The sequence below is a fragment of the Prosopis cineraria genome, unplaced genomic scaffold (assembly GCF_029017545.1).
Source record: "Prosopis cineraria cultivar Desert tree isolate PC_DT_omini unplaced genomic scaffold, ASM2901754v1 PC1, whole genome shotgun sequence".
NCBI lineage: Eukaryota > Viridiplantae > Streptophyta > Magnoliopsida > Fabales > Fabaceae > Prosopis > Prosopis cineraria.
Window position 1 is genome coordinate 40,317,079 of NW_026555332.1, and position 13,031 is coordinate 40,330,109.

General features: G+C 33.7%; 2 protein-coding genes across 9 annotated transcripts; one reads left to right on the forward strand and one right to left on the reverse strand.

Annotated features, from left to right (window-relative positions):
- Positions 1 to 922: 922 nt before the first annotated feature.
- On the forward strand, positions 923 to 5,693 carry LOC129314151 (nudix hydrolase 20, chloroplastic-like). 2 transcript variants are annotated; one of them, XM_054957523.1, is made up of 9 exons: positions 923 to 1,612; positions 1,796 to 1,860; positions 2,037 to 2,223; positions 2,357 to 2,437; positions 3,897 to 4,022; positions 4,315 to 4,394; positions 4,621 to 4,736; positions 4,853 to 4,973; positions 5,310 to 5,693. In XM_054957523.1, the coding sequence occupies exons 1-9, from the start codon at positions 1,313 to 1,315 to the stop codon at positions 5,377 to 5,379; spliced, it is 1,146 nt and encodes a 381-aa protein (XP_054813498.1). In that variant the 5' UTR covers positions 923 to 1,312; the 3' UTR covers positions 5,380 to 5,693. The 2 variants fall into 2 exon arrangements, with proteins under 2 accessions (XP_054813498.1, XP_054813504.1); XM_054957529.1 differs by lacking the exon at positions 1,796 to 1,860 and having other exon boundaries at positions 1,311 to 1,612.
- On the reverse strand, positions 4,702 to 10,082 carry LOC129314110 (3-hydroxyisobutyryl-CoA hydrolase-like protein 3, mitochondrial). Of its 7 annotated transcripts, none has more exons than XR_008594058.1 (11): positions 9,746 to 10,026; positions 9,296 to 9,397; positions 8,766 to 8,818; positions 8,008 to 8,142; positions 7,823 to 7,919; positions 7,380 to 7,509; positions 6,813 to 6,991; positions 6,596 to 6,723; positions 6,383 to 6,484; positions 5,784 to 5,955; positions 4,702 to 4,894 (listed from the first exon to the last, which is right to left on the reverse strand). XR_008594058.1 is itself a non-coding variant. In XM_054957493.1 (11 exons), exons 2-11 carry the CDS (start codon positions 9,843 to 9,845, stop codon positions 5,851 to 5,853), a joined length of 1,131 nt encoding a protein of 376 aa, XP_054813468.1. In that variant the 5' UTR covers positions 9,846 to 9,858; positions 9,942 to 10,082; the 3' UTR covers positions 5,517 to 5,850. The 7 variants fall into 7 exon arrangements, 6 of the variants coding, with proteins under 6 accessions (XP_054813468.1, XP_054813489.1, XP_054813470.1 ...); XM_054957493.1 differs by lacking the exon at positions 4,702 to 4,894 and having other exon boundaries at positions 5,517 to 5,955; positions 9,746 to 9,858; positions 9,942 to 10,082; XM_054957514.1 differs by lacking the exons at positions 4,702 to 4,894; positions 8,766 to 8,818 and adding exons at position 8,919; positions 9,043 to 9,106 and having other exon boundaries at positions 5,517 to 5,955; positions 9,746 to 10,029.
- Between the last annotated feature and the right edge of the window lie 2,949 nt (positions 10,083 to 13,031).

The following is a 13,031-nucleotide window of genomic DNA, read 5'->3' on the forward strand; positions in this document are numbered from 1 at the left end:
TACATTGATATAATTTATTCTTATATCTATTTATTTAATAATTTTTATTTATATTATATTTTTTATTTTATCTTTTGAAAAGTCAATAGTTTTAAATATTTCAAGAACAATAACTCTTGTAGCTCGAAGATTAATTGTAATTATTGTCATAATGCATTATGTCTTATATATATTTAATTTTAAATTATTTACCTACAATTATGATCAATATGATTTAATAATTAATTTTAAATTATTTTGATTTATATACCTATATTTTTTGAGTGTAAACTTAACAAGTTATGTTATTTAATTTAATATTTTAATAAATATTGTTATTCATGATTTATGTTGCCCGATTTATCATGATGTCTCAATCTCATCCTGATTTTATCTCAATTCGTAATGACATGAGATGAGTCACATCACTAAAATTCGGTCTGACCTTTTTTCCGCACGAACACCCCTGCTGAAAATCCCGTTCTTCAGTTAACATGCAAATCAGCTATTTATATCACACTTCTTCAGATATACGCTTGGGCGGAGCATATAAGACAGAGCAACTGAACCTGCTCCGCTGCACGACACAAGCACCAATAACACAGCTCCCTGCATTGCGTAGTTATCAAGTTCACATGCGTGTAGCATCTCAACAAAACAATCACAAGGCCCTACAAATTCACCAATCCTTACGTAAGGATCAATCAGTATATTCCACAAAAATTCTCTCAAACATATCCTATGCCTAAATCTAGACAATTCACAAATACGAACCTCAGATTCAAACCCCAATTTCAAAATGTGCTCTCATGGTCGTTTCCAGTCCAGACGATTCGCAAATATCAAAATCAGATTCATGCCTAAGTCTTAACATGTCTTCATGTTACTTGTTTCCATTCAAACAACTAAAACATATACGCACAGGGCTTTGAAAAAAAATGGGTATGTAGTTTATCAGGATTCAGGAATGACGCTCTCTTCTTCCTTCATGGCATTGCATAACTCCATGAGCGTGCGCTTGGGAACGACTTTCGGCCTTCGGGTACAGGCTCTTATAAGATAAATTGTACAATAGACGAAGAAGAATTGTGAGTGGGTACTGGGAATGCAATGCAGCAATTGAGAATTTAATCAAAGGGCTGAATTGTGAGTGGCACAGTCCTGGGACCCAGTGACCAAACCAACGGCACGAATTATTTGTACAGGATAGGAGGATAACAACCTCCATCTCCGTGCATTAAACATAACGGATTCGGTATTGAATCCGTTCACAAATTATCAGATATGAAATTGGTTGATTGATTACTCAAGTGAAGTGCTGCAGCCAGTCGAAATGGCATCCTTGTGCAATTTAGCTACTACCACTTGCAGTTGCAGAATATCTTCGTCTTCCTCCGTCTTCCCCTCCAGAGCCTCTTATCCTTTACTCCTTAGAATGACATCTCCATTTCCTTCACGCCCCAATGCTTCCATTCGAAGTTCCATCAAGTTCGATATTTCTTCTGGGTCGATCACTGGCGATTTCTCATGGGACGATGTCTTTTCTATACCTCAATCAGATGCTGTCACGGAAAAAACCTCTTCTTATCTACAAGGCTACTTCGAGAAAGTCCAATTATGCAACCGTGGTTCCGTAAGTCATCAGGATTTCTTATCTCTGCTATTGTCCCTTGCCTTGTAGAAATTGGGTTCTTGGTTATGTTAGTTGCATATCAGTAGCTTGATATTAACGTTCTCTCTACTCGAATTTTACATTGATTGGACTCCAGGCGAATAATACTCATGGCGTTTGTTATAACACTGAATCGGTTTTTAGGAAAGGCAACATGAGTTCCTTCCATTTGTCATTGAGGACCAAATTGTTGGATTCATTCACAATGGGTAAAAAGTTTTCAGCCTCAATCTCTCTGAGATGCTCATTTGTTCTAAAAATTAGCTATTTCATGGATGTCATTGGTGTGGTCATGGTGTCGGTCCTAGCTGAATCATGTCTGTAACGCCACTGTTCACCAAAGTCAATTCTGATGGCGGATTTGTTATCTAAACTTCTTGTGCAGATTTGCTGATCAATTGAGGATCTTCAGGGATGTGTTCATTTTACCTAAAGATAAATTATACGGTTACCCCTTTGATGAGTATGTTTCATTAGATCCAACACTGAAGACGCCTGAGCAGAGGACCAGTGCGGTTGGGAATGTAATTAAATGTTTGGGAGAAGAATGGATTCCAGGCATAAGGAATGAGGTACTGGTTGTGATATGTAAAGATGTCCATGTTTTGTCATTTATATTCTCTACGATTTTTTTTTTTTTTTGACACCATCAACGATTTTCTGTTACCCATAACATAAGTGTGCTTCTTGTCCATATTTTGTCAGCTATATCCTGTAAGATCATCATTTGGTGCATCCACTTTCTTGTTGTTAGAACGTGCCGCAGCTCCATATTTTGGAACAAAGGTTCGAGCAAAATGCTCTCATACAGAATTCCTTCATTTACATCCTGATTTAGATTCTCTTTTATTATGCTCATTGCTAAATTTTGTAGCCATGGTCATATGTCATGCTGTTAGATCGGTCAAGGGACAAGTAGTTTTAAGTGGTTTTATTCTAATATTGAGACTAAACATGTTTACCGCACATTTAATCTATTTGCTCAATAATGCTGCATCCTGTCATCAGTATCAATGTTCTAGTCGATCCCCCATGAATCACCTGGTCCTAGCATACCTTGAAAATTACCTGCTAAACCTAAAATCATTGCTGTAGCCTTTTGGCAGCATTAGCAGAAAGGATATAGTAGGTTTCTAAATGAAATAAACTGTCACCCATGGGTGTATTACAGAGTAAAGAAAGAACTGTCTCCAGGGCTTTTATGTGTGGTTTAAACCGTGTGTTTCTGCATAACAAAGAAAATGAAGGTTCTGTTTATGCATGCTAATTAGTTAATTTATAGTGACTTCAAACAAACCAATGCCAGTAAAATAAATGTCAAATTCAATAAAAAGCCTAGATTTTTTTTCTTTTTGTTAGGAACTAAACCAAATTCACATTCAGTGTTATGCGTAATTTTCGAGATTAAATTATATATCTTCAAACAAGTCTAGTTTAACCATGGTATTGAAACCCAGACTGGACTGGCCGAGTCAACTCGAAAACTGGTGACCCCGTCCCTTGTCCGGTCTAAGTTTACTCCTAAACTGGTGAGGGAATGAACCGGTGTAACCCGGTCAATCCGAATTCAACTCGGTTAACCCGGTGGGTTGACTGGGTTAACCGGGTTTTTTTTTTTGAGGGATTTTTTTTTCATTTTTGATTTTTCAGAGTGCTGAGTTCAGAAATAAGATAACAAAAAAAAGTGAAACTAAAGTCAAAAAATAAAAAATTAGAGGTAGAGCACGTTAAGTCTAATTCAGATTTTCAGACAGCATTTAGTTCGGCCTTTCATCTATGTCTCTCCTCTCTCGCCCTAATCTAATCAGCGTCTCTTCTCTAGCTTAGTCTCCGTCTCTTCTCCAGGCTCCAACTCTATCTCCGTCTCTTTTCCAACTCTATCTCTGTCTCTGCTTTCTCCATCTCTTCTCCAACTTAGTCTCTGACTCTCCGTCTCTTTTTCAACTCAATCTTCGTCTCTTCTCCAGCTCTATCTCTATCTCTTCTCTAGACTTTTGAGATTGAAGAGTTGTAATTGTAATGATAGATATTTAAAGTATTGTATTTTATTACTGTTAGATTTTTGAGTGGTTGGATTTAGTTGATGTTTTTATAATTAATGTCTTTTTATTTAAATTGTATTATTTTAATCATGACCAGTTTGCCACCGGTTCAACCCTAATTGAACCACTAACCTGTGACCCAGTGTCATGACCGATCCGGTTTTACGTATCTTGAGTGTAACCTTTTCCTTTTTGAAGTTTAGGTATATGGAGTCCAAATGAATGGCTATGTTGAGCAGAATGGACAGAAACATCTGTGGGTAGGCAAGAGAAGTCGGGTGAAAACCACTTATCCTGGAATGCTAGATGAGCTTGCTGCTGGAGGACTGGTATGTAGTTACTCGCTAAGTAGGTCAATCAAAAATGAAATCATATGATGAGCAAATATCTGAACATCCCTATTCACGGGATTCGGTTCCATATTGGGAAGTTAGTTTGTCTTTACGATGGTCTGGAATGACGAGAGTTAATCATGCACAGCATCAAAATAAAAACAAAAAAAAAATATATATATATACATACATACATATACATATGGCTAATGCCATTAATTCATTATCAAGTGTTTCCTCATGTTCATATAAGTCAGGTTTCTAATTAGCCATTAATATATAATCACAGCCTCATGGGATTGATTGTCGGGAGAATCTTGTTAAAGAATGTGAAGAGGAAGCAGGAATACCCAGATCCATCTCCACTGCGTAAGTTTATAAAAGCCACATTACCCTCCGTCAGGGCCAGATTTTCTTCTAAAATGACGAGCTTTATGCATCCTTTTTGTGCCTTCTTTTCTATGTTCAGGATATACATCAGGTCCTTATATTTATCCTTTGGAACAACTATTAAGGAGTATGAAAAAATAAATAAATAAATAAAATAAAGGAACATTACTTTTTCTCTAATGTTTGTAGATTGCCTTTCTCACAGAGCCACATCAGTTGGAGCTGTTTCCTATATGGACATAGATGGATACAGATACAAGAGAGATGTTCTGTTTTGTTACGATTTGAATCTTCCTGCAAGTTTTGAACCAAAAAATAAAGGTATTTATTTAAGTAGTTTTGTTCTTCAATGATACTTTGTGGCCGTGTTATTATTCCCAACTGGTCTCGTGCCTTCAGAGAATCTTTGTTTGTTATGACTGATTTTATGATATCAGATGGAGAAGTGGACAGCTTCAAGCTGATTCCTGTCAAGCAAGCTGCAGAAGTTATACGTCAGACACAGTTCTTCAAGCCAAATTGTGCTCTTGTAATCATTGACTTCTTGTTTCGACATGGGTATTTATTTCGCTTAACTTTCTCTACAAACACGTTTTCCTATCTATTAATTTTCCCTGCATTGTAAAACCAAGATCTCTCTACAGCTTGCACTGTTATAGTACTACTTTTGTAACCTATTTTGATTATCGTGTTTTTTCTTTTTCCTTTTTTTATTTGCTGACTGTACTCTCTTACTTTTGGATTGTGCTTTTTACCTGGGAAATTCTAGTTTCATATAAATTGATACACATACATTAAATGATTAGATATTCAGGAAACTCAAGGTCGGGTTGTTTCTGTGATTCCCAATAGAAAATTATAAGTCTCAATTATACTGGTTCGGTTCTTTTTCAGGTACATCAGCCCCGAATCTCATGGATATCTCAATCTCCTACGAAGCTTAAGAGTTGGAGATTGTTCATGACAATGCAGCCAGATTACAAGATCAGCCGTCCTAGTACCACCTGTAACTAGCATTTTTACGTGCAGTCTCAGGTTTTATTAATAATAATTAATCCGCTTAGAGTCACTGCGGTTAAACTTTAAGATTGTACTGGTCAATAATGTCTTTTAAAACGTCAGCTTTATATCATTTAAAACCTTCCATATTACAATCATTTGCCAGAGCTGCACATGTAGGATGACACCATATTCTGCCTATTTGCTGACGTATGTAAAATCCGATGTTTGTTGAATATAACGGAAGAGTGAGGCTTCCTCCTAAATTATTACACTTAACTCCCCAGTAAAAGCTCTGTGGTTTCTACTTGGGGTTCTGCAGGAAAGTAATCATCGACTCTACCACTGTAAATGGGGAACAACACGCACCTGCTTATTTGCTGTCTTAATCTAAAATACCATGTTTGATGAATCGGTAGGTAAGTAAAACTTCCTTCTAAGCCACACTGAGCTCCCCAATTTCTGGTCCTAATGGTACAAAGACAGATTCCACTTCACGCTGCTCAACTTCCTCCAAGCTTGATGGTTTCCACTTGGGATTCTGCAGAAAAATAAGCATTGATCCCACCACTGTAAATAGAGAATAATACATACCAAATATTGAAAAATAATCATTTTCTGGGTTAAAGAGGAAAAATAAGAAAATGACGAGGACTGTTCGTACTAATCCAAATACTGGAACTAGTTGTAGATGAAACCAAGTGTAGTTACTAGTTACTTGGCATAAGTGGATTCTTCAACCCTGTACCACTACTACCAAGCTTCTGAAGAGCAAACTAAGCACATAGCATAGACATAAATTTACATTATTGAACCAATACCCCGAGTACCCCAGCAGGCAAAAAGCGTAATTTTTTGTAGCACAAACAATTGTATTTCAAATATAAACTCCACCTATATTTCAAAATACAGACATGGTTTTTCCATCAAATTTTTAAAAAAATAAAGGTATGAGAAAAAGAGAGAACCTGATCCTTGTCTACGAGTAAAGCTCTGACACCTTCCGCAAAGTCATGTCGCAGTGAAGATTTCAAGGCAATGCGATATTCAGTTTTCATTACACCAGATAGCTGAATTTGCCCAGATGCAGGTGTAATACACACAGTACACTAATAAGTTCGAAAACATGGAAGCAATAAAAGCTATCAAAATACAATGGATTCAGAAAATTACAGGCTTACCGTGGATAATTCATTGTTAGTTTTTCCCTTGGCAGAGACAACTCTAGAGAAGTAGTTTTGTGTCAAGCAAAGTGAAAAAGGAGCACCTTTTCCAAGACCTTCAAGGGCTTCATTAGCCCACTCCACAACTAGCAAGGTAAAATGCAAATAAATATAACAAAAAATTAATCAGGCAACCCACAACTCTGAACATCCGCAAGAAGGTCAATAAGCATACCAGTAGGATCAGTGCTAGATTGGTGTTTTTCCAGGTCTTTAATTGTCTCTACAACCGATTTATTTACTCCAAAAGATGAAACAATCTGAGGTAAAAGCGACTTCAAATGTGCTTCAGACTCAGGAGTAGACTCATATTTTGCCAGAAGAACTCTGATGTCCTGACGCGGATCATGTGAACTACATGATCAACGGATTTGGTAAGATCAGTATCCTTAAGATTGGTGATTTGCATGTATGAATTCTGACTAATCAATATTTCATAACGAGCCGACTGATTTAAGCATCATTTGTATTAGATATGGCTGTATATTCGAGTTACTTTACTTGCATAAAATGGTGCCAAATAATAGGCTGCGTGTGCATGCACCTTCCTATTTGTGTGGGCGCTTTTATTTGTCTAGCTTACAGTGGTTACACAATCATAGGCCACGTATGCGCACTGGGCGTGTGTGTGACTTCTAATCATTTTCAAACAAAAAAGAATAGTTATATATTTTTGAGCGCGTGCGCGCGAGGGGGTGAGCGTGCATGTGTATGCGTTCATATGGGTGTCACAGAGACATACAAGATCGTTTTTAAAAGGGCCTCCTTCAGCGGACCTAATTTTTTAGATGGTACATAATGAGTTCCAAGGCCAACATATATTGCATCTGAAGGAGTGGAAATCCTTTTTCCGGTTAACCCAAGAAAAGCACCTGCAATGCGTAAGATTTTCAAATTAACCTCTGGATTAGAAATCATTGGAAGAAGTGAAACAGCCTGTGAACTATATCTAACAAAACTGATCAGAAGTATAAATGAAAACTCTAAGTGAAGACTATGACCAGATGCTTCTAAATGTACATGTATTTTGAGGGCAAATGGTGACGGACAAGTAGTGCACAAGAGGAGAAACAGAAGATGATATTTTGACCACCGTTATGATCCTTATAAGTTCATCTAATAAAAGAAATTGAAAGAGGAATTCAGTATTCTAAAATCTAAAATACTATAAAGTAAAAAACATACCAACAGATCCTTCTCCTGGACTTTGTGCTGCTATATACGAAAAGCCTACATCTGGAAACAAACCAATTCCATTTTCTGGCATTGCAAGAACGGTCCTCTGAAAAGTGTCATAAGCAAGATCTGCAATGTTACAAGTTTAGGATATACCTATAATTAAACAAGCGACCATCATAAAGTGAACAAACCTCTGTTACAACACGATAGCGGCCATGACCAGATAGTCCAATTCCAAAACCCATTGTGATTCCATCCATGAGACTTATATATGGTTTCTTGTACTGAGAAATTTTGCATATCAAAGAATACTCAGCAGAGAAAATCTGAAATGTAGCAGAATAGGGCCATTATTTGTCATAGTACATCAACAAATGATGCAAAAAAACATGAGGCTAGATAGCAGATTTAACATATGGCCGACAACACATGATAAGAAATAAAATGTAACTTGATTGATACAAATAAATTTGTTTAGAATCATCCAAATTGCATTTGCAATTCTCGTTTTAACCACAAACACCATAAGCCAGCAAAAATTAGCACTCTTCCAAAGGACCATAGTTCTATTCTTTCCCCCAAAAACCATATAGCTAACAACCAATCTAGTTCAGATGTACAAACCAATACTCAGTAAAGAGGCCAAATATGCATATTTATACTCAAATCTTTTAAACTTGATGTCCAAAATATCAACTATCATACTTAGTACTTTAACAATTCTTTTATAATGTTAAAGATATTAGACATAGAGTTTAAGAACAAAACAGCTAAGGCTAGCTTTCACGAGTAAAACATGGTACTTTACTAAAGTAGCAATCTTCATACTTGTTATGAAGAACATGAATGGTCTACAACTAAAAAATGATATGTATTCATATTGCACGTCTTTAACAAATAGTAAAGGTTATGTGAATCTAAAGACATGACTATAAGGACACAATTGGACCTCAATCATATCTGATAGCTGGTTTTTTATTGTTATCTGCTTCACATCGCCACCTGCAGATAAACTAAGATCTCAGTTTTTAACTAGTGGAAGATAATTATTTGAAAGAACTTATGGCAATGAACTAGTCTAGCATCAGAAGAAGTTGTTTACTCTTGACAGAGACTCGCAAGTCACAACCAAAAAGCAATAATTCACATATGTGCACATTGGAATTTGAGAAGCGCATATTAATAGTATAACACAGTGGAGGAGAAACAAGTACTATAATGAAAACTTCTTGACTAAAGGGGTTCTTTTGTCATTTTGAATATCAGTAACAACCCCTTTGATATCTATTCCTGCGTTCACCATCGATGTGTCTCTCAAAATATTACCTAACACTCAGATTCAAATAGTCCCGAATCTAAACGAGATTCCCTGCAAAAAAAACCTATATACATTATGCATATGCTAGAAACTTGTTAACATTAAAAAAAATGGCTGACAAAGATAAAGGAATTATGTGATTCTTCATAACTGAATCATACCTGCAGAAAAGGCACGAGATGAGCTGCTATCAATTAAAACACATTTGACACTTGGATCCGATTCCCACTCGTCCAAATAACTTTTATACTTTATGTCCATATCTGCACCACATATTTCCAAGAAAAACCGCTTACCCACCAAGAAAAAGTCAACTTTAGTAGAATGGAAAGAAAGAATTCATAGACCTTTATTTTTCCCTGACATCTAAACAGTCAACAAATCTGCACTCAAAATCCCCAATCTCCAAGTGGTTATAACTAATATAAGTTTTACTTTCTACACTGCGCGAGCTCCCCATGACACTGTACTGTAATTGAATTAAAACAAAACCACCAGAAGCACACCTCCAGATACATTTCGCTACTAAACACAAAAAAGATACTCAAGAAACTGGAAGGCTTCTGGTTAGCGAAAGCACACAATGAAAAGTGCTAAAAAAAAAAAAAAACCTAGGTTCATGGCGTTGAGAGCTTTGGGGCGATTAAGGGTGATCACGGCGACGCCGTTGGGATGAACGTTGCCCTTGACGAACTCCTCGACAGTGGCCATCGGTGCAGTAGCTCTGGTAGACAGCAAAAGTTTGTTAGATTTGCAGAGAGAGAGGCTGAGGGAACTCAGAAAACGAGGAGCTCCACCTCCACCTACTAGCAATACGCTGAGCATGCTTTTTCTGTTGACCGTGTGGCAGGGTGATAACTGAAAAGTAAACTCGATGTTTTCAGTTTTCTGACCGTTCGGCCTTCATCGATTGCGTCTCCGTACAATTTTGTGCAACCTCCAAGTTGATCGTGGTAATAATAATTAATACTAAAATTTAAATTGCCAAAAATTACTAAAATTCAAAATTTATATTTAGATGAACTTTCCTTCAAGTGTTTTTTTTTTGGATTATTTTAAATTTTATCTCCAGATTAGTATAAAAAAGCATTTCTACTTGATTTAGTAATTTTTGTCATTTTATTCAAAGAGTGGGGTTGTACGTTTATTATTTTATTAAAAAATAAATTATGTTATCTCATACTAAGTGGTTTTTAACCGACATATTATACAATATAAAAAAAATAATTTTTAAAATTTATCACATTAAGAATGATTTCTTCAATATATTAATAGTCTTTTTCCAAAGCTTGTTTTTGACAAGAGTGATTTATGAACTTCATCTGTATCATACAATTTCTATAATAATTTAATAATCATTTCAATGAAAATAATAAATAATAATTGTTATGAATATAATTAAGGAATTATCATGAGGTGTATTAAATTAAAAATTATTAATAATAAATAAATAATTATTAGGCTTTATGAAAATTAATAATAAATGATTAAATTATATGAATAAAAAGTAAAAATTAATTCATCTCATAAATAGTGACTATATATTATATTTGTCACCAATTTATTGAAAGGAAGTCATAGCTTTTATTCAATAAGTTACTTTATTCTTTTTTTTTATCAAAATAAGTTACTTTAGTTTATCCAAGATAATATTTGAATCAATTTTCATTACTTTTACAATATTTGGCTCAAAATGTTACATCAGTTGGACCATGAAAAACCCATCCATTTGCAAATATACACACAAACTCTTTTGTATAATCCATTCTACTTTCTAAATATTACATTATACAATTAACATCCCAATAAAATTAAATTATAAAAATAAATTAACTTGACTAATTTCTTAAATATTTATAAATTAATTATCTAACTTTTATATTTAGGACCAAATGAAGGATTACTTATATGTAATAATTTTTTTATGTGTATTTAATCTTTTTATATGTAATAATTTTTTTTATTAATAAATTAACTATAAACACACACACATATTATATAATCTATATAATATGTGTGTGTGTGTTTGTTTGTTGTCTAACCCCCCCTAGACTAAAAAGGTATAGAAATCTGCCATGTTTATAATTATGTATGTTTTTTCACATATTAATTGTTATAAAAATGTATAATTTTTTTATATTGTTTATTTGATAAGCTTTTTCTATACTATTTATATTTGTTATGAGTAATATTATGGATATATAATTTCACTTTTGAAATTTTTGTATATTATTTATTTGATAAGGTTTTCCTATAATATTTATATCTGTCATGATTAATATTGTGGATATATAATTCCATGTATAATTTTATAGATATATTTGTTATGATTAATATTATATGCAATTTATTTTCTCAGATTTTTAATGTAATAAACTTACATAAAAAATTAATTAGTATAAATATTAAAAATAAAGAAATACATAGAAGATTGTATATTAATTTTAAAAATTGGACTCCATTTACATTTATGTTGATTATTCTATAAAAAAAATTAACTACATGTCTACATCTACAATTAAGAAAAACTTAAAATACAAAACATTAATGATTAAATATTAAGATTTTACTCAAAAAAATTAACTTTAATATAAAAGTTGAAAAAAAATATTAAGAAAATGTACTTTAATTAGATAGATAGTCATGCTTTAAGCATATCAAAAGGAAGAAAATACATTTCAAACTTTGATCACAATACTAACACCACCAACTAGAATAGAGAAATGAAATGAAAAGAATGAACTTTAAAATTTGAATAAGAAAGAAATGAGAGAGCATGGGGGATGAAGCAAACAGGAAATGAAGCAGGAATGAAAAGTGTATGAATAAAATATTAGAACACTAGGCAAATAGTGTAAATAACATTATATTCAATCTTGCTAATGTAAGAATGAAATAAGAAGAGCAAAAATTACCTCTGAAGAGATTGGAGAAGCTTTGCACTATTTGACCTCAATTTTGCTATCACATCTTCATGTTTTTAACCTCTTATATAACCAGTAAAATACACATGCATATGAATTTTTAAGTCCCACACGTGAAAAGCAAAAGCTGAGGGTTTTTGAATAATGAATTGACAAAGCAATCACAAGGGGTAAAGAAGGTAGGAACTAGGAATAAAATGTTGATAGCAATAATAAACTAAAATTGTTAGAGTAGTGAATGATTTCACTTTTAATAAAATAAAAAAAATAGCTTTTAACTCAAATCATTTTAGGTGAGAATGATTTTTTCATAATCTCAAACTCATTTTTCATATGAACGATTTTTTGTGTGATATTTTGGTAAATACTATTCAAATTGTACCATTTGGGTAATTTCTTTTACAGTATGTAATATTTTGGTAAAAAAGCTGCCAAATTATATCAAATGCTCCTATTGTTTCAAAAATAGCGCGGGACAGAACCAACTCTGTTGACAGTAACAAGAAATATCAAATATATATCAGCGTAAAAAAGTTAGTAGTTTGCTGAAATAAAAGCTCCTTGCTACTGTACAGTGACATGGTAAGGGAAAAAAATAATCATCAATTTCAGGAGAGAATAAATGTATGTATTGATAAAATTTGTAATTATCATGACTCAAAAAAGGCTAGAAGTGATAGTCACTTGCTAGGCATGTCTACGGAGGGACTCAATCTAGGCGTACCTACCCGTTGCGGATCATTACCTCTTAGCAGGCTGCTCAACTTGACATCTTCATCATCCAAGGAAAAGGATCATGGAGGCTTTCTGTGAATGTTATCATACAGTAATTGTTTTTATATAATCAAATTAATGGAAAAGGCTTATATGCTTTATCTTATATACTTAAAATACTCTTTTTCATTCAAATTATGGCATATCAATTTTCTTTTCCATAATTTAATTTGTACCTAGATATTGTTATTAATATTTT

Bases quoted from the DNA above. Each gene is read 5' to 3' on its own strand.
- LOC129314151 (XM_054957523.1), top strand. From the start codon at position 1,313: ATGGCATCCTTGTGCAATTTAGCTACTACCACTTGCAGTTGCAGAATA. The intron at 1,861-2,036 runs GTAAAAAGTTTT...CTTCTTGTGCAG, and splicing joins GTTGGATTCATTCACAATGG to ATTTGCTGATCAATTGAGGA. The intron at 4,023-4,314 runs GTATGTAGTTAC...ATATAATCACAG, and splicing joins AGCTTGCTGCTGGAGGACTG to CCTCATGGGATTGATTGTCG.
- LOC129314110 (XM_054957514.1), bottom strand. From the start codon at position 9,959: ATGCTCAGCGTATTGCTAGTAGGTGGAGGTGGAGCTCCTCGTTTTCTG. The intron at 9,398-9,745 runs GTTTTTTTTTTT...TATGTGGTGCAG, and splicing joins TCTCAACGCCATGAACCTAG to ATATGGACATAAAGTATAAA. The intron at 9,107-9,295 runs GTATGATTCAGT...TGGTGAACGCAG, and splicing joins ATCTCGTGCCTTTTCTGCAG to GAATAGATATCAAAGGGGTT.